The 21,129-nt window shown below is 40.2% G+C and overlaps 1 protein-coding gene across 4 annotated transcripts in view; it reads right to left on the bottom strand.

Annotated features, from left to right (window-relative positions):
* ascc3 (activating signal cointegrator 1 complex subunit 3) overlaps nucleotides 1-21,129 on the bottom strand; it is a 193,131-nt gene that overhangs the window by 98,971 nt on the left and 73,031 nt on the right. For all 4 annotated transcript variants that reach the window (XM_039805613.1, XM_039805615.1, XM_039805614.1 and 1 more), the window contains one exon: nucleotides 11,269-11,433. In XM_039805613.1, coding sequence (XP_039661547.1) covers nucleotides 11,269-11,433 — 165 coding nt within the window. The remainder of the gene's footprint in view (nucleotides 1-11,268; nucleotides 11,434-21,129) is intronic.

Raw genomic sequence — 21,129 nt, 5'->3', positions numbered from 1 at the left:
ATTATAGCCGTCTGTCAGGTGTGGCAAATAATGGGACCGAGAGAGATGAAGGGGGTGGGGGAGGGTCTGCCTGGCGTGCCACTCGCACCCAACGTCTTCGGTTGGAGGGTGGACTATGAGCTGTTTACAAATTCCCCACACAAAGACAAACAGAGAGATGCTGCCTCTGTGCCTGTCACATTTAGATATCATTAGTGGCAGAAATAGCAGTCCGAGATGTAGAGTGATATAATCCCCTGTGGTGTCTGCAACAGAAACCGCATTACGTTCAGGATAAAAGTATTCTCTACTACTTATCTATTCTTTGTACAAGCTTGTTATTCTTAAAAGAGCAACTCAGTGCTCCCTTTGGCCTATAACCGCTTTTACAGTCTAAGCTTACATACGTTCAAAATGCTGGGAGTACTCATTAGAGTCCAGGGCTTCTCAAAGTCCAGACCAAGGTCCGGTTGGTCAACCCAGGACCAAACGGCATGTCAACCCAGAGCCATCCCACAATTCCTGTAATGAATACAATATGTTATGATGTGTAAAAACTTCTATTTCAGAAATAGATTTTCTATTGCTCAATATATACTTTCGCGATGTCGCGATTGCGCCAATTCACGCAAATTCAACCAATCACAGTGACTTTGGTGCGACTTGCAATTTTGAACAATCACCGCAACTTTTCCGCAAATTTGACCAATAACCGGAGTTTCCCGTGACTTCAACCAATCCCAGCTGCCGCACGTGCCAGCCTTTACGTCAGTATAATGTGACTCTGATTCAATCCTGTCGGCTGCCTGCAGCGGGCGGGGGCGAGGCTGCTGCTCATACAGTTCCCACCGCTACTGACGCGCGCGCACACACACACACACACACACACACACACACACACACACACACACACACACACACACACACACACACACACACACACACACACACACACACACACAGTGGATGCAGGAAAAACCGGAAATGAGACGACACAATTACCTAAATTGAGGACAGCTACGCTCGTTATTGTAAATGCAATGATAAGTTAAAGTTCAATAAGTCCTTTATCAAACCGTATGAATGTGTGTGTGTGTGTGTGTGTGTGTGTGTGTGTGTGTGTGTGTGTGTGTGTGTGTGTGTGTGTGTGTGTGTGTGTGTGGCCAGGATAGGAAATAAACTAACAATGTAAAGATCAACAAGCCACAGACACAAATGTTCAAATTTGATTTATTCAATAAATTATAATTTTTTTGTCTTAAATCCACCAGCCACTTTCATATTATACCATATAACATTTGCATCCTGAGCCTTTTTGGTAAGGTTACTAGGAAAACTCAGCCCAGAGTAGTTTTATTCTCCCTCAAACCTTTTTATTTTTAAAGAACTATATATAAAAAAAGAAAAAAAATCAACTTTTTTTGCAACTTTCGCTGTCTCCCGCAACTTCATTGCAACAAACATACAAAAGACATCACAACTTTTGTTGCAATTTTTTTACAAAAGCTCCCGCAAAATCACGCATTTTGGGCCGCAACAATCTAAAAAAAAAGGACGCGAAATCCTGGAGGGACTGATATACACTAAAAAAAAGAACGTTGAAAAAAATGCACAAAAGAACGACCAAAAAAAATGACAACAACTTCTAAAAAAGGCAACAACGTACTTTTACTACATGAAGCTAAGAATACCGCTGTAATTCCGCTGTACATCAATGAGCCACACTGTTGCACTGGGTGACGCGTTCCTGCATTACCATGAACACACAGACACTAGTTTATTTTGACTCAATCTCACACCGTCTGGCTGCCGCAAACGCTCACCAGATTAATCCGCGGGTTGAACATAGTCCCCGACAAATGCACTATATCATCCTCTTTGAGTAATGTTTGCTTTGTATGTATAGTAACCAAAGAGCTTGGAGCTGAGAGCCACATACATTCGGGAAGTCATATACCGTACATATACAGTAGGAACATATATTTTGCTGTATGGAAATGTCCCTATTATTAGTGCTAAATGGCATAGTTCTTTCTGTATATTTTAACAAATTGTCCATAAAACGGGCTTCACAGCTGTATTTTAGTTTTTACATTTGGAATTACATAATCTGTGCTCCGACAACTTTTGTCCGCCACGGACGTTGGTTTCGGCAGATTAAAGTCCACGTTGTCACTTTTTTTTCCCTCAAATAACTTCAACACTGTGGGCTTTTTTTTTCAACATTTGTGTCGCTTTTTTTAAAACCTTTGTTACACTTCTTAAGACATTTTTGTTGCTTTTTTTGGCGTTTGTCGTCATTTTCAACATTTTGTTTTGATTTTCAAATGTTCTGTATTTTAACTGTAGCTACACATCATTTCCGTTTCTTAATGATGGTACGAACGTATCGCAATAATGCCTCAACATTAAATAATAAAACGTTTTCACCAATCCCATATTTTTTCTTTTGTTTTCTTTTTATTACTACATTCTTACTACCATACCCTGTACTTTCTCTCTTCTTTCTTTCCTTCTTTCCTCCTGTATTCTTTTTTTATCCTTCTTTCCTTCCCACCTCCTGTTTTATGTTCCCATTTTTCCACATCTTTCTTTCCTTTTCTGTCCTCCCTCCATGTTTCCATCTTTTCTCCCCTCCCCTCCTTGAAACTCATTCTACTCCTCCAACAGTTCATTCTCCTTCAGCTGCTGTTTACAACTTTGCGAGCAATAACTTTCTGCTCTCAGCAACACACATTCCCCCCAGAAAATGTAGTTTCTAATCTGTATCTCCAACAGCACTGAATCATATTGCTTTTTGCTGCTACAACAACCTATAGTCTGCACACTTTAAGTTAAGTCTTATCTCATATTGTTTTCAGTTGACCATTTGTCTATAATTACATTCTTTTTTTCCTTTTTTTTTCTTAAATACTTAATACTATTTTCACACATTGATGTTTTCAATCAATGTATCACGTTGTAATGTAAGTTTTTTGTTTTTATAGAAATAACAAATGACATTAAATATGCTGTTGTTGTTTAGAGGATGAAAACCACTGACTATTATTACAACCCACAAGTCTTTCATATTAATGTGTGACCAGTATTTAGGCTTCCTGAAGTCAGACACTAAGGGCCCTATTTTAACGATGTAAGCGCACAGCATGAAGCGCCTGGCGCAGGAGTGTTTAGGGCGTGTACGAATCCACTTTTGCTATTTTAACGGCGGAATAAAGGGTCCGTGCGCCGGGCGCATGTTTCAAAAGGGTTGTACATTTTACCTATTTTCAGGAGAAGAAACTGATCTGCTCGTGCGTGAAGTGAAAGCGTGAAACCAGATCATAAATGGCACAAGCACTATGCCACCAAAACTCCACGATGTGAAGCAGGCTGCGTTATTGACTTTAGACCAGGTTTTTGTTGGTCATCAATGGTGCGTTCACTTTCCGCTGCCTCAAGATAGCAATACTCCAAGAATTCACCTGAACACACCTACCTGTAAGACCAGGATGCCCATAGGCGCACAGATGGGCGCAGGTGCATTTGCTGGACGGGAAATTGACAACTGCGTCGGTCTTAAACTAGCAAAGACATTTGCGTCGGGCTTTGAGCTGCGCCGGATGCAACATAGGGCCCTAAGATGTTGAATAGACTCTTGTTAATGAAAAAGGATAAAACTTTAAAAATGTATTATTCTTTTTGATTTTTCAAGCACTGCAGAGGATTTATTAGTTTAGTGAGCTAAACCCTAAAGTCAATCTCACACTTCTGCAGTGTGTTTGCTGTCATCACCCATTGGCGACACAGATCCAGGCTACAGTGACAGTAAATGCATTCATTGCCAAGCTGAGAGATGGACGGTTACATTTTTTTCTCCCAGAGCTACCCAACACAAACTTGGACATACCATTAAATGGCAATAAAAACTATTGCTGCAGTTGATGGTCTAAATATCTATATATAATTAATGTATTCTTAGTTGTTGTTGTTGTCTTAGTAAATGTCTTTACTGTTGGTTTTTGTGTATTTATGTGACTGTGACTGACTTTAATTGTCAGCTTTTAACCATCTAGGTAGCTGCCTCAGTCTGCTGTATCGTTGGTCTTTATGCATGTACTGTATGTGGCTGCTGGTCCATGTTTGCCTATGGTTAGTTTTTATGCATCTGTGACTGCCTGTTTGTCTGCTTCAATTGTTAGTTTGTATGTCTATTTTATAGTGTTTTACCACGCGTATCATTTCTAAAAGCCTAACCAGGGACAAGGACTGCAAATTAGCCTAAGGCGAGGAATTCCCACACAAATTGCATCGGTTGCACTTTAGATGCAGCAAAGCCTATATTTATTGTCTCTGACAAATAAAACGGATACAATCAAAAGGAATACTTTGACTGGTCGAGCATGTTTAAGGATCACAGGAGGTAAATCAGATGGGCACTAGGAGGAATAAACACTAACTGGGAGGGATCGGTTTTTCCGTTAACCCACACAATTGGAGGTTTCAACTTGTTCTCGTTTCCCGACATAGAGCCAACAACCCATTCCAGTGGGAGCCATGACTTATATTTGTCATTGTCATATTTTATTGCAGCCACAACCCATCTTTTTAGCTTTAATGAAAAGATTCTGCAATAAAATAAGCCATTTGAAGGGCACTACACTAAATACATTTACTAGTCGGGAGGAGTACCACTCAGCCTGTGAAAATAGTTGTATAGTGTCTTCTGTGGCTCTAGAGCTTGGTCAAGTCTGAAATAACTTAATGAGAATATATTTCCCAGCTTGGGCTTAAAAGACTGAACTTTATGACAGAAAGTCTGTGTTATAAAATTGGGAACGTATAAACGAGGGCATTTACCAGACAGAAAGAGTCTAAGAAAAGACGCCGTTGAGTTGCATTATGGGAAATAATAATGAGCTTGTAAATAATGTTAACGTTTGTTGGAAAGCAATGACCTACACAAATGTGCCTGCACATTGTGTCAATGACAAAAATTAATTGAATTGAAATGTAGGATCAGGTGTTTTTGAGTTTGTCCCATGCAAGATACTTGACGTGAGGATATCTCGGTCTCTGCTGCTTCAATTAACTACTTTCTACCCTTTTGAGATCTCTTAGACAAGATTGAAATATTTATTTTTAAAATGTAGGCGCATAACATACTGTAGTTGGTCACACCTAGGGGTCTAAATGTATGTGTATTCATCTGAAATCCATTCGGTACAGGACATTCAGTTCCGTAGGTGATGTTCTTTGGTTCGCCCGGGGAAATAAAGAATTACTATTCAATCAACTTAGTGTTTAGCTTTATGTCTTGTGAAACATTAATTCTAGAGAGTTAAATTCCACCTGGACAGCTTTGGCAGTGGGACAGTTGTTGTCTGTTAGCTATACCATTACTCAGGTAAGCCTTTGGATGTACAGTTTAGCAGATAAAGTGAATGCATATAGGAAAACAGAGCTGGGATGCCATGTAGATCTAGCGCCTGGAGGTGTTATGGTTTCCCAGTAACACTGGACAAAGAGTGGAGCAAAAGCTGTGTGGCAACTTGTCAAACTGAAGGTTGGCTTACATTACATGTATGTTCCTGGAAACAGAAACCGTCAAACATGCTACACTGTTTACAACAGCACCAAACCACCCAAATTAGTCGGTTACAGTGCTTGAGCCATGCCACAATGTTCCTTCACTGCCGCAATTCAGTCAGTCAATTGTGGTTGCCATGTAAAGGAGCACAAGCTGCAGTCATGCAGGAGTAGGGTTGGGCATCGAGAACCGATTCCTACTTGGAATTGTTTCTTTATTGGAATCGTTTGGAGGATTTGGTTTCAAATCTGATCGTGGGTTCCAAATTTAACATGCGCAACTTTTGGTTTCCGTAGCGGCCAGGTGCTTGTTGTGTTGCAGCCATGGAGCACAGTAAGCGGTGCTCTAGTGTGGCTTTATTTTACATTGAAAAAGCCCCCGTCAAACTGCAACCCACCTTTGAATCACATGCTTATTTGTGACCCGTTTCAACTCCACCACTCAAAGAATCGGAATCAAGAATCGATAAGAACCAGAATCGAAAGGAAGAATCGGAACTGGAATCAGAATCGTTAATATCCAAACGATGCCCAACCCTATTCAGGAGTTATCCACTATTGAACCATGGATGTTGCGTACTGTTACTCCCTAGTTGCACCAGCAACTGCGCTTGGTCTTAAGCCTCAGAGTTTATTGACATACTAATGGCAATAAGTCCAGTTCTCCAGCTGTGTTCTAAGCAGTGACAGCATGTGCAGTCGGCTGGCAAACAAGACTATCCAGAGGCTTCAGACTTGTGTACTGCATCACAACCTCTAAAAGGTGTAAAGGTGTACAAAGCGCCCAGTCAGCCCTTCTTCAGTAATATCTGCTAAACCTGCAGATAAATGGGCTGTGAACCGAGTAAACAGCGGTCACATGTACGGACCAGTTTTCAATTACCTCGCGGTTAACCCCAGCAAGAGGTCTCTGTCGCTGCACAGCAGCTCATCCCTCTGTTTCACTCTGCCTTCCCCACTCTGGCCTGAGTCCTTTAGCCTACAAGTGTTACCCACGGATTTTCAACATTTCTCCTAATGATGAGCACTTGAGTTGGTCCATCACACTCGAGTGGGACATTTCCACAAAAGTTACATAACTCTAGATTTGCAATCTACACATATATCTATAATATGCCAATCACCAATCGAAGGCACATTCATAAACCTTTAAATCAATGTCTTCTCTAAATCCGTTAATAATGTCTCCTACTAGTGTTTAGCGTTGTTTCATCATTTTATTTCCCTGTTCAGGGTTCTTTTCCTTTTATCCTCTATAGGGAAACTATTTAAAAACCATGTAATATAACTGCTAAATCCTATTTATTACCTTTATAACATTTGATAACAATGATGTATTACTACTGATGATGGTTTGCAGGTCAGGTGGATGTATAATGAGATCTAAGATAAAGTTAAATAGCCATAATTGTACATAAGAGTAATGCAAAGGGATGGCTGATCTGGCCTAGTTGCCAATGGGACTGGCAGATCGGATTTCGTGGAATTCTGCCACATCTTTACTGTTCTTTTCATCGCTGTGTTATGAGTCGTGAAGCAAAACAGCTTTGTATATATCGGACTCAAAGAGTGAGCACAATGCACATTTGTGGGAATTTGAGTCTTAATCCTGCAGAGAGACACACACTGTGTTTAGAGTAACAAATCTAAAAGGCTTTCATGTACTGGGTACAGACAAAATGGACATTTAATAGAGACATTCAGGGTCACAATGTAATTCACAGAGCATGGTGCCTGAATGAGGCAGAGGTGGTCTGTGCATTCTAAAAATGTCCCTTTACATCTCTTATGTCTTCTCCATTTATTAACTTCCTACCACGGACTGACACATGAAAGCACCTTATCAGAAGGGGATATGGGACACTAAGGCTCATTCTCTCTATTTGCCCATCAAAATAATCACTCTAATATCTAAAATGTTGTGGCTGATTCCTGCCCAGGTACCGGCCAGTTATCATCAGGGGAAATCAGCTTCACAGACAGTGCATTGATTTTTTTCTTCCAAGGGGGCAGGACTTACTCCATCTATGATGTTCATTCCCAAGAGTGTGCTGTTGTTATTTTATTGGTACTCTGGCATTGCCAGACCTATCTCCACAGCGCTGTGGCTACACCACATGTACATTCCAGGATAATACAGATAGATAACAAACGCTCTGGGTAATTTGCATTTCTTTAAACACAATCGTCTTGGGCGGAGCTACTGTATGTTCCGGATGTAGCGACGGTGGCTCTGCAAAATAGTCCCGGGAAGGAACTTGTTTTGGTGGAACATTTGCATGCCACAAAAGAAAACGCCACATACGATATTGAATGAAGTAATGTAAGCTATTTAAATTAGCTGGATACATGGTTAAACGTAATTTTCTCTTACCAGTGTATCACAGTGTGTACTTTGTCCATTGCAATCCCCGCCAATCGGTCCCGAAACGTCCCAGTTAGAGAGTAAATGTGTAAACATATTCTTTGTTCATCTTTACTAATCTGCCTTGTTGCACCATCCAAATTCTCTTCAAAACAGCCACATTTTCAACGTGTGGCTTGCTAACTCGAAGTGTGTTGTTGTTTCCCGCAGAGAACAGAGTTACAGCGAAAACACACCGGGCGCGCAGGTGTCACGTATAGCCCGCATAGCGTAGATACGTGCCCAAAGCGATCCTTCCCTGGCTTGACACATACGCTCGCGTCTCGCACAAGAAATAAGGAGACGCCAAAACTATCGCTAGCGCCCGGTACGAACAGACAGATTGGATAACATGGGCGCCGAAATAAAAATAGCTGTGTGTTTTCACTGTTAGACGACAGCAACACACATAGCGGGAACATCAGGGGAAATATTGTGTGAAATATTGAATCATTTGACCTTCTGGGCCTCAGACACTTATTTAAATGATGGAACTGCAAAGAACTCATTGACATGTCAAGCCAGACCCAATCAGAAATAGCTTTTTTGTAAGGGGTCACGAAAATGTTGAGAGCCATCGGTCTGTGTTTCACGATCTTGTCATGTGTTTTACAGGTAAACCCTTAATGTGAACTACCAACTACCATCTACAGCTGTTAAATCAATGTAGTCGAGTAGAAGTTGCAATATTTCTCTCAGAAATGAAGTGAAGTATAAGTACAGTAACTGAAAATGGAAATAACCAAACTACAAGTACTGGAAAATTTTACTTAAGTACAGTACTTGAGTACTAATCAACATCAACATGTTTCCACCTGATGGTGATATGAGTATATGTTATGATGACACGTTAATCAGTCCCTCCAGAAAAACGCGATTATGCGATCGCATAATTCAATGCATAATCAGCCGCATATTTATGCTGGGGCCGCATTTTTTCAAATACGTCGCACTTTCGCCGCATAAATTGCCGATTTCCACTTGCATGATTTCATAATCCCCGCATTTTCGTTGCAAAAAAGTCACATATATCTTAGCAGAAAGTTGAAAAATGTTGTGTTTACTTCACACAAGAGCAGCACCTGTTGCCATTTTTTCTCTTTTTCATCAAACCGCAGTTTTTGCAAGTTCCCGCAATTTTTGCAAGTTCCTGCAATTTCATTGCATAAAATTGCATAAATATCCCGCATATTCCATCGCATTTAAAAAAAAAAACAATCACAAAAAAACTCTGCATTTTTCTGGAAGGACTGGTTAATGGGACTTGACAGACACACACAGACACACAAAATCCATACATTTAATCCCCGGAACAAATAAAACCCAAACATTTTAATTTGCAAAATGCATATACCTAAACATATAACTCCATTGGTTTAAATAATTGCTCCCTCTCCCTCACACACATGCTGTGTCTCTCCCTAAACTCTGACTCTCTTGTCTCTTCTCTCCCTTTGTGTCTCATTTTCCAGCCTTCAGTCGACTGTTTAACAGAGAGCTATGGGGAGGTTTTGTGGATAATGTGGGTCGAATAAATGCAATAGGGAGATCATGATGAGAAGTACAGTCTGTGAGCCTCTTACTTTCTGTCAGCTAGCTTGAAATGTTATTCGTCACACAGAGTAAATCAAAATTGCAACTGGGCAAAAATGTACTGGAAGGAAAAAAATAAGCATTTTCAGTGCATTATTCCAAGCACAGATAGATTTTAAACTTGAGTACTGATCAACATGTATCGATAGTCCTGAGTATCGAAAACGGTCACTGTAAGTACCAAAAGTGAGCATTGGATTTTATACTCTATACTGCAGGTTTTCAAAGTCTGAAACTCCTATTATTATTATTCATTGACTAACTTCTATTGGGGGATATTCATAATCTAAGTTACAATAGTTTTGGGGCTTTGGGGGACGTAAACAGGAAGTAGAATGTTGCCATACAGGCAGACAAGTTATCTTTAGGCTACAACTTTTTTAGCTTTTAATTGTTTACATTTTGGTGAGCTATTAGGAGTTCCTGTTTGCAATGTACTCATGGCTATTCATACAACTTTCAATGGAATACTTTGATTCGGACGGAAATTTAGAGACATGCCCATTCTCAGTTTGCACGTTTGCAGTCTTTGGAAAGTGTATATTACACCGAATCTCAAAATATGTGTATCAAGTCCTTGTATTCAGATTTGTATAATTTTAATTCAAATGGAAGCAATTGGGCACTAAGGGTTTTAAAATACCTTAAGTGCCACCAGAAGCTGTGCGTCGCAGGTGTTGCCGCTCCAGCAACTGTTGACCGTGTTGGTGAGCGGGCTAAATCAGCAGTCCAAACTTCCCTAACTAACTTACCTTTTTTTATTTTATTTTTTTTAAGAACACTGGCATGCACCTGTCCCTTTCTCCTCATGCAGTATCAAACTCACATCTCTCCCTCCACACCACTTTTTACCTATTCCGCAGGCCCTCCTTGGAGGGGCCTCACACTTTGAATACCTCAAAGTCCTCGTGTTGATATTAAACACTCCTGTGTCTCAGACAGCTGGCTTTTTTTTGTAGAATGAACAAATAAAAGTGGGGTAAGGACAAATATTGTTTTGGTTCTGGGAATTATACACACCAGTCAAGGTTTTTCCTGGAAGTTTTGGCCCCCCCCAAGAGGTTTTAGCCAGCCCCAAAGGAAAATCACCAGCGCCAAAATGACAAGAACTGAGAATAAAAATGGCAATTCAAATCCTCTCTAAATGTGATTAAGAGCAATTCACCAAACAACCGTTGAACAAGAAGAACACAAACTTGAATATGAGAGCTCATCTCAGTGTTATCTCCAGAGTCAGGCTCTACCGGACTCTCCCGGTGATTTATTTAAATATTAATATCATTTTTTTTAACCAGTTTTGTTAATTGTGGTTTTATTTACTCAAGCATCATATACATTTTGTTTATCAAATTGTCAGAAATAACAGAAAAATGAAAATATTTGTGTCAAATAAGGTAACACAGACTCATTGCCTTTACTGTACGCGGACCAGTCATGCTTACTGCCGTACGTATGCCCGAAGGCCCAATCTGAGCCAGGAAAAACTCTGCCAGTAACAAAAAACTTCAAACAGTGCCCAAACCTGCGTCATCATTGTCTACAATTTAGCATTTATCTAAACGAAATGCATATTATAACTAAAAGATCAATTCAGTTACTTAAAAGATGTTTGCAGTCTAAACTGACAACTATACACTCATTCAAACGATTTCAAGCGAGGACAGACAGAGCTGAGAGGAGTGACATATAGAGACATTCAGAAGCAGAGAGGGGGTAGGGCGTACCTGTCTGATGGTCCTGGCCACCAGGCTCTCCAGCACTGGTCCTCGGTCTTCATGGAGAAGGTGAACTTCATCCAAGATTAGGAGACGCACGATCTGGGAGAGAGCCACATCTCCAACACTCTTCCTGGTCACAACATCCCACTTCTCTGGAGTCGTCACCAACATCTGGAAACAAACATGAAACCATTACTCACTATCAATGTTAGTCATTAAATAAAAGAACAGAAAATAAACAGCAAAAAAAACATAATAAATGTTTTTTCAAATCCAAAAAGAGATGACTCTTTCTCAAAAATCTTTGTCTAATTCAGAGGCGTCAAACATATGGCCCTAGGGCCATAACTAGCCCGCCAAAGGGTCCAATCCAGCCCACTGGATGACTTTGCAAAGTGTGATATTTGCCGCGATAAATGGCTTTGTCAAAAAATTAATTAAAAGAAAGACCAGTTACTACTGAGGAACTTTCAACTTCACATAGCTTAGCCTAAATAGAAAGCCAGTGTGTTTGGTGTGTTCACAACATCTTTTAGTCAAGGAATATTCAGCACCACTAACGGACATATAGGCCTAAATATCGTTTCCACATCCATCCTGATCCGAATAGAGTTGAAAACTGAGACATATTGTTGAAACTGCACTTATTGTTCCTAAGATATCTCAGGCTGTTCATTATGTGTTTTGAAAATATATTGTTCCTTATGTACTTGTACCCCTTTTAAACTGAAAGATTGGACAAATGTGTTATTAATCGGTTATTATGGGCCGGACCAGTAAAAAGTGGGCTCCCATGAACTAAAATGAGTTTGACACCCATGGTCTTATATATACTGCCGAAGCATCATATCAACTTTGACTGAACATAAGAATGCATTTTAGCACAGAATGTGGATTTTGTCCCTCATCTCTTAACACTGAAGTATGGACAAGAGGAACAATTACAACAAATAACACTATGTGTGTAGTGTAGTATATGAATATTGATTGAGGAAAGATTTGAAAAAAGCGACCACATCTCATTTAAACCAAACTAGGGACTAAAAGTTAGAGTATCTCGGCCTCAGCTGCTCAGATTTAGACCACTTTTAATTATGTCTCTTGTGAGTCTCTTAACTTTACGGAAGTCCAATATTAAATTCCCTGAATACTCTTTTAAAAGGTTGTCCAAAAATAGATAATCACTAGCAGCAATACCCTTTGCGTGTGGTTGCCAGACGTTTATGTATACGGTCCTAAAATTCGTTTTTATCAAACATAGAGATTATTGTATTGCTGAGATACATTTTCTGCTCACTTAACTGAACGACACAGGCTGTAAAACCCAGAGCAACACAACCAAAATCCCTCCCGAATGCTGTCAGATTCATGGCTCATCAATGCCCAATTGCCCATAGCTGTGCTCATTACAATGCAGATAGAAGCACCTAAATCATCAACACCATTATAACATGGCACATAACATTACCCACATCTTGTGTGCTGGCTTACAATAGTTGTACAGTGTTCACCAGATGTAAATCACGGTCAGTCTATGATCCATTACATCCACAATAATTGTCATGTTTGATTCTGTGGTGTTTGGCTGATAAGATCAACAGTCAGCCTACGTTCTATGGCATCTGCTTTTATTTTGGCATCCCTCTTAACTACATTCAACAGTATCAAAACATCTCACCTGTATCAAATGACAACAGACGCCTTCTTTGTGCATTGCTTAGTGCCTATAATTCCATTTGCAATTTTATTCTCTCTTTTCAAGAAAAAAACACTACAATGCATAATTAATGGTGTATGAACTGTTTGGCAACCTGTCTGTGGGTGTGCAAATTCCTATTAAACCCTTTCTGTAAAAGCAGTTCATTAAATCCTCTCTAGTTTGCATTTAAATCAATCTATCCAGCCATTAGAGGCTGGCGTGCTCACAGGAAAGGAAGCGCCTGCTCCTAATTGGAGCTGCTGGTTAATCTAAATGGAGGCTCTGGCAAATGGAGCACAGGCCAAAGAGCTTTCTTAATTGCCTCACAAATACACACACAAGGAGGTGCAGAGCAAACATGCCATTGTTTGGCTGGACGGTGTTATTTAGCCTATTCATCAGTCCATCCCAGCAGGACTGAAATCAATCATCTCAATCCACTGATTCTTAGTGTTTCGCAGAATACGTTACGGTTTCTTAAAGGTGACAATTTAATCAGAGAATGGCTTCATGAACTGGTACAGAAAAACAACCTAATAGGCTGTAAGAACTAGTCTTTTTTATTAATTCATTGCTAAACTAAAGAGCGCCAGGCATAGTGGGAAACTGGATATGTTCAAATAAAGAGGAAGAAAGAGAACGTTTTTATGAAATCAAGATGGTGTCAAAATGTGCCCATTTTTGGATTGATTTCCTACTGAGCCCAATACTGCTTACTCTAGTAAGCAATAAAAACATCAACCTCTAGAGGCGTGAAAATAGCTTGAGACAGATAACCCATAACATCCATGCCTCTTTTTTGGTCAAATTTACATAAGTGATATATATATATATATATATATATATATATATACATATACACACACACACACACACACTATTCGATTAATTTGTTGTTCGTTCACAAAATATTTGTTTGTCTGGATTAATAGGTAATAAAATGTGGCATTTCTTTTATCCACTATTCACTGATTTGCACATATAATTGATGTATTAACTGGTATTTGGAAAACTATAAAGACTTTTTTTGAGAGCAACAAGTGGCTTCTTCTACATTTTTGTTTTCCAAAGGCTACTCTAGGTTCTTGAACGTAACATTGGCCTCAGGCAGAAACTGCATATTGATGATTTATCGTCAGGCTTATTTTGATGTGGTGGACGTAGAAAACATTTTTTACATTAGTGCCGCTGCCTGGCAGGTATGTAGATGAATGTCCTATTTATTCCCCTTTGCCAATTCTATGGCTGAGACATGTTCACCATACACCGTATGACACCAGTGACATTTCCTGCAGCATTTACAAGAAAGCTTGCTACGATGATTCGATATTTCTTGAATGTGGATTTTAGGGAGTGCCATTTATCAAGACAGATTGTGCACATTCAATAAATTCCAGTTTTGTCATACTTTCTAGCTAGCTTCAGCTGCTATCAATCATGTGAAGATATATAGTTACCCAGTGTAGTCTAATGGAACAAAGGGCCAAAAGCTGTCAGGGCCATGGAGCATCTATTTTAAATGAGATACTTGGATTCAATGCAATTTTCATTTGACTTTGGACGGACATACTGTACTTTGTACATATGTTAAACGTTATGTAGTAAGAAAAGTAATTTAATGCCCAATTATTAGTTTGATAGCACAAATTAAATAATGAAGAATAAGTGAGTCAATTAAATAATTCACGAGCATAAAAGAGTAATATGAGAGCACAATTTCCTTTTCTTTCCTCTTTTTTTCACATGCATGGCTCTGCATATTTAAGTGTTTGCTTCTAAAACAAAGAGGTAACTGGACATAATTTGAAATTTCCCTTTACATGATATTCCCTTAACACATTTTATGTTAATTTAATGAGTGTAGTGGGAGTGATGAGCTCTTTGCTCAGTGGTAGGGTCAGCATGGATGTGCAGCCTTGCACTACACGGGCCATTACAGACGCGCTAACTTTCAGCACTTAATAATAATTACTCATACTGCTGTGTGAGTCTATCTCACAAGCGGTCAACTAAATAAGACAAATTCAGGATCTTTACAGAAGGTGCCGTGGCTCAACACAACCTGACGTTTAAGTAATGACATGTTTTTGAGTTGCATTTTGCCTTTACACTTTGTTTTATCCTTTAGTGCTCCGTCTTTGAAACCCAATATTATGAGGACACAATTGGCTGAAACACATCAGCCATCTATTTCAAATTCTCCGCGTGTGACTTGACTTTACCAGGAAACATGACACACACAAACACTCCGCTCGTTCTCCAGTTACAAGGAACTGTCTAGCTGTGAGGCATCCCCTTCTTGGATGTCATTAACTGATATTTCTTCTCTGGACAGAGAAGGAATAGGGCCTGCAAGTCCCAGGATGCCACCCACCCCGCACACTGGCATCCACATGGCACCATCCCTCCAAACCCTTTCTGTTTCCATGGTAACTATCGCAGCCATGACGAGAGGACGATGTGGGAGGGAGAGGTTGGTGGGAGAAAGATGGAGTGGGGACGTTAGTGAAAGACATTTACTAGATTGCGATAAATGAACAACTAACCAAACTGTGATGAAAACCTTCTCAATGCCACATTGTCATGTACAACCGTGTCCGTCCGTCTGTGTGTGTGTGTGAGTGTGTGTGTGTGTGTGTGTGTGTGTGTGTGTGTGTGTGTGTGTGTGTGTGTGTGGGCGCGGTTGTGGGTGCGTGTGTGTCCTTATGTCCAGTCCTCCTGAGAATATAATAACCCAAATATGAGAAGACATTACAGTAACGGTAATTTCTATGATAATGGCTTCTTTCTTCTGTTCAGAGGATGATGTTGGGCATTACGAGGAGTGGGAAAAATCAAACACTTAAGTCCTTGTAGACTGGTAGAAAGGTATAGTAGCCTGTTCAAATATTACTTAAATACAACTGCCGAACAGACAAACCTCTTGTTTCTGCTGGGTTTCAACTCCAACCCATTCTTTTAGGGCTGCAGCTATCGATTCTTTTTGTAATCGATTAATCTAGCACTTTATCGATCGATTAATCGGATACATTTTTTTTCCGTTTTTAAACAACCAAAACTAGGGGAAAAAAAGCAACATTTTCGGAAAAAAGCAACATTTTTATTGCCTACATTGCTTACAATATCATCTCTCAAAAAACTAAACATTAAGTGCATTTAAGTGCCATATTACATTGTTTTTAAATCTTTTTTTTTTCAAATATCAACCTCAAACTAAGGCATACATTAAACATACACAAACATTACATTAAGTTGTGCAACTTAACTTTCAGAACTACAAGTTTCAACCTGAGACTGATCTGTATATACAGTAGGCCTATATGTAAATATTAGTTATACTCAACCTATTTTCATTTATATATTTGATTATAATGTCACACAGCTCTGTTACACTTATGCTATTAGATCGTTGATCAGCTGTTTCGAGGGAGAGAGAGAGAGAGAGAGAGATGCGCAACAATCAGCTGTTTTTCCGAAGGGATAGTCAACGCGTCAGCTCTTTAGATCAGATCGTGGTCACCACTAGCTACGTATTTTCTTGTCTTTGATTTTAGTAGCTGTTGTGTTTGGTGTAGTTCCATCGTCCATACGACTGTGATTTACTTTTGTCGGTCCTCTTCGTGGAATGGATGATTAAGTTAGACTCCATGTTTTCTTGTTTTGAGATGCTAAAGCACTGACGTCGTGCTATTATCGTGGTAAGCTAGTTTGATTTTGCAGTAGACACACTGTATGTTTGAACTGATTCCAAACTTTGGACACTTTCTGTCGTTTTCTCCAGCCTGTCCCTTAGCCCCTCGCTATTTACGCTCTGGCATGTGTCGCCAGCAGCAGACTGAGCATTGAGCCGTGCTGGTGTGCGACAGTAATAATGCTCCGTGCGGAAACACCGCCCGTCAGTGATACAACGTTGGTAACATTGATTTCTTCGAGGCAAGTCATTTTGCATCGAGGATTTTTTGTCATCTAATTATTCGAGGAATCGTTTCAGCCCTACATTCTTGTAACGGGATAAATTCCTTCCAAGAATTGGTGATTCCGGTCTTTGCAAGAATAAACTGATTTTCATAATTTGTGAAACCTCGCATTATTTTTTTAAATCCCTTCAAGTTTTCCTCAAAAAAGGATTCAACTAAGAAGGCTTGTGATTTTCACCAGTCACTGCAGTTTTCTGCTACCCTACCCTGTCTCTGAATCACTGGCCACATCTCTGATGTTGGGAAGTGATTTAAAGGGATCTGGAGTGTTGCTTATTGTTTCCTTGTTTAGAGAAACAACTGAGCAAATCAGAGCGTTGTAGGTGGGATTAGAATTGGACATTTTCTTCCTGTGCCAGAGCCCAAAAAAAAGAAGCGTGGCTGCGATCCACACAGATGTTCAGGTTGTTGTAAACCGACTTACAGAAATAACAACCCCTCAATCCACATTTTCTTCAATCAATATGCCAAATGTAAAGTGACTTGCTCCAAACATCCACTACCTCTCCAGGGAAAAGGTCTCAAGGGTCTACACGGAGAAGGGTGTTATGGGTAACCCGCTCATGGGTAAGCCGCGTCATATTAACACATTTAAAGGTCCAATATGTAATATTTGTACTGTAATAAATCCAAAAATGACACCAATGCCTCATCAGATATTAAGTTTTTTTTTTTTTTTTTTTTTTTTTTTTTTTTTTTTTTTTTTTTTTTAAAATGTTTACAGCTTACAGCCATGAAAGCAGCAAACTAACGAACAGGATCAATGGAGATAGATTCTACCGGACCTAAAAAAAAAAAAGTAAACGGCATGTTTCTAACAGTTGCGTGACCAGAGACGTAACAACCCCCTGGTAAATATTGGAGATGTATTTGAAAGATGGAGACAGCTTGGATCCCAAAAGGACGCAGAATTGGCTTATTTCCTCCTGAACAGGTAAGCATTAGCTTCAGGCTAATTTATCACAGCCACTAGGGACGGGCATTTTATGTCATTTCAACATTTGTGTACTCGCATTGAATTATATAGCTAGAGTACCCGAGTTGGTTACTTGCAAAAACAATTGAGACACAGCCAGTAAAGTGACTGGTCCTGGCTAACGCCGCCATGCTAACCCTGTTAACTGCTAACGTTACCGGGAGGACCAGGCAAGCAGCCCATGGCTGTTTACAACGTGTAGTTCAGCAGCTTGAGCCGACAACGGTGAGTTATTTTAAGCCACGAGAGGGGGGCTGTAAATCGGAAAGAGAGGACTATGAGTTTGCAGTGTGTTTAGCGATTGTTGCCGTAATTCTAAGCCAATGAAGTGTGTTCCGTCGGCAAGGCAGTGGTATTTTTAGCGTTTCGTATTGTAATTCTAAGCCGAGGAAGTGTGCCTGACTGGCGTGTGGAGAGGACGGTGAGGTTGTTGTGTTTTTAGCGGTTCATACTGTAATTTTAAGCCGAAAAAGTGTGTCTGTCAGTTGGTTACAGAGCTCCGCGTGGTGTATCTGTGGCTCCGCGTGAGCACGGGCTTTTAGAACTGTCGATATAGCCAGCATAACGTTAGCTACTCCGCTGTGCTGTGGAGTAATGTCTGGCTATGTGAGACTAGCATCTAACGTTAGCTACTCTGCTGTGCTGTGAAGTAATGTCTGGCTATGTGAGACTAGCATCTAACGTTAGCTACTCTGCTGTGCTGTGAAGTAATGTCTGGCTATGTGAGACTAGCATCTAACGTTAGCTACTCTGCTGTGCTGTGAAGTAATGTCTGGCTATGTGAGACTAGCATCTAACGTTAGCTACTCTGCTGTGCTGTGGAGTAATGTCTGGCTATGTGAGACTAGCATCTAACGTTAGCTACTCTGCTGTGCTGTGAAGTAATGTCTGGCTATCTGAGAAAAGCGTCTAGCAACATTGTTGTGAATGCTGCGGTCTCAGCCTGGCAACCCCCGTGAACTTTGAGTCTGGGCAGGAGGGAGCGGGGGAAACGACTGTCCAGTATTTTGAATTGGTAGTGCAGTAACTATTTTAACCGCTAGCTGCCAGTATTACATACAATATTACATATTACACCTTTAACGGTACCAAAACTGAAATACCTTTAATCCAATACCTAAACTGGTCACTTGGATAAGTGAGCTTGTTGGCAGCACTCCAACATTCTGGGAAGTAATATTTCTGTTTAGACTCAATTCACTGCCAAAAAAAGGTTACAGCTCTTCCCAATTTCCAGCTGCTGACAACATTGCCCAGAAATTGGTCATATTTACCGACTAAAATAACAGCCAAAGCCACACATTTTTCATGACATTACTAGGTAAACTATTTGTATTCCCAGCAATATTGTGGTGGATAAATAACATTTTTTACAGCTGACATGCACATTTTAAAAATAACCGCAAAATGACATTCAAAATGGTCAAAGTTTCTTAATACAAAAACAAGAAAATATTGTCATTTTGGGTTGCAATAAATCCCAAAACGGTTTAGAGAGAGCAACAGTGTTCAACCCTCTGTGGTCTGAGGGCATTTTCACATAGCTTTCCGTATGATGTCGCCCAATTTTTTTTCTAGAGCAACGTGTAAAGAGATAATATGGCGCTAAAGCTGAAACGTTGATTTTGAAATCTCTTTTGAAAACAAACCTTATCTTATGATGTGTTGTACGAATTGTTTCCGGTGCTTGAAATGAGTTTGTATAATGACCATGATGACCATGATGAAGGCCTCAAAATGGAACGTGTCTAACAATAGATACGCTCTTGATGCAATACTGCCTTCCCTCCATACACTTTGAAAGTGGTTGAAGTCAAGCCCCCCCTCCCCCCCAACAAAAAGGCAAGAAGAAAGAAGTTGTGAGGAAAAGTTTCCCCCCCCCCCCCCCCAAAAAAAAAAGGGAAAAAAAAAAAAAAAGGAGTTTTTTGAGGAGACACAGTTACGGCCTAATGTTAAATGTGGACAGTCCTTTCCACTTTGTGTCAATGTGTCACTAACACAGTCGAATGGAGGGATGAGGGAGAGAAAGTGTTGAAGGTTTAGTGAAAGAGAGACAGTGGAGTGCTGCAGAGCTGCTGCGAATCTTGACTAATCATTCTCTTTGGGAAATCTTTTCACATGACCTGATAGAAATGCAACTTTAATACACCTTTAGATTAGCTGGAATTGGCCTCATTTCTTAGAACTAAACCCGACTGCTGCCACCAGCACCACCACCCCCTACACACACCAAACCCCAACCTTTCCTTTTCTCTATTCACAAGTCCCACAAGGCTTATAAACTTTAACTCTAAGCTGCGCAATCTTTCAAATCCCAACTCTTTTGGATTTAACAGATATGCATGTTTTCCGAACCTTCGCAGTCTTTCAGGCGGGATCTACCAATCTCTGTTTCCCTCTGAGCTGGAGGAGCCAGGTTCTCTCACTAAATATATGCTCAATCCACAGCTTTCATCCCTCTTTCTTGGGCCTCTTTGTAATAAATCCATCCTCTTCCCTACAACTGTAAAGTAAACCCTAGCATGCGGGGGGGGGTTTCTCTCTAGGAGATCTGAGGTTGAATTCACACGTTCCATAAGTCTCCACAATAACAAAAAAATGGACTTCATCTGCTGCTCAGTACTTAATTACCTTAACAACCCAATTGGGTTAGGGTTAGCTAACCACTCAACAGAAAAAAAAACATCTCATTGACTGCCTCACTCACCATTGTGCACTGTATGAACATGGTGGATAGTCTTCTCTGTCAACACTGTAGACTTTAACAGTGGCATATCTTTATTTACAAGGCTATTTTGGGTCTACTTCCCTCCTACCTTTTGACCTTCACCAGACTAAATAGTACAATCTTGGGTATCAGGATCTTTTCTTGCTGTCTGTTCCAAAAGGTCAGAACTGAACTGGGAAAAAAAGCTTTTAAGTTTGCTGCTCCCCTAGTCTATATTCACGACGTTCCACTTCTGGGATTGCGCCGGTGCCGCCAGAAATACAATGTCACTCTTTTCGGCCAGGTGTCCGACACCCTCCACTTTCTTTGTGTTGGCGTTCTAAACTCTGGTGGATTTCTGGGGACTATGGTTAACTGCTCCTCAGATCTCTGCAGGGTAAATCCAGACAGCTAACTAGACTATCTGTCTAATCAGAGTTTTCTGTTGCACGACTAAAACAACTTTTGAATGTACACGTTCCACCGAAACAAGTTCCCTATAGAGGCT

This window comes from Perca fluviatilis, chromosome 7 (assembly GCF_010015445.1).
Source record: "Perca fluviatilis chromosome 7, GENO_Pfluv_1.0, whole genome shotgun sequence".
Taxonomy (NCBI): Eukaryota; Metazoa; Chordata; class Actinopteri; order Perciformes; family Percidae; genus Perca; species Perca fluviatilis.
This window is presented reverse-complemented; position numbering and strand designations above follow the sequence as displayed.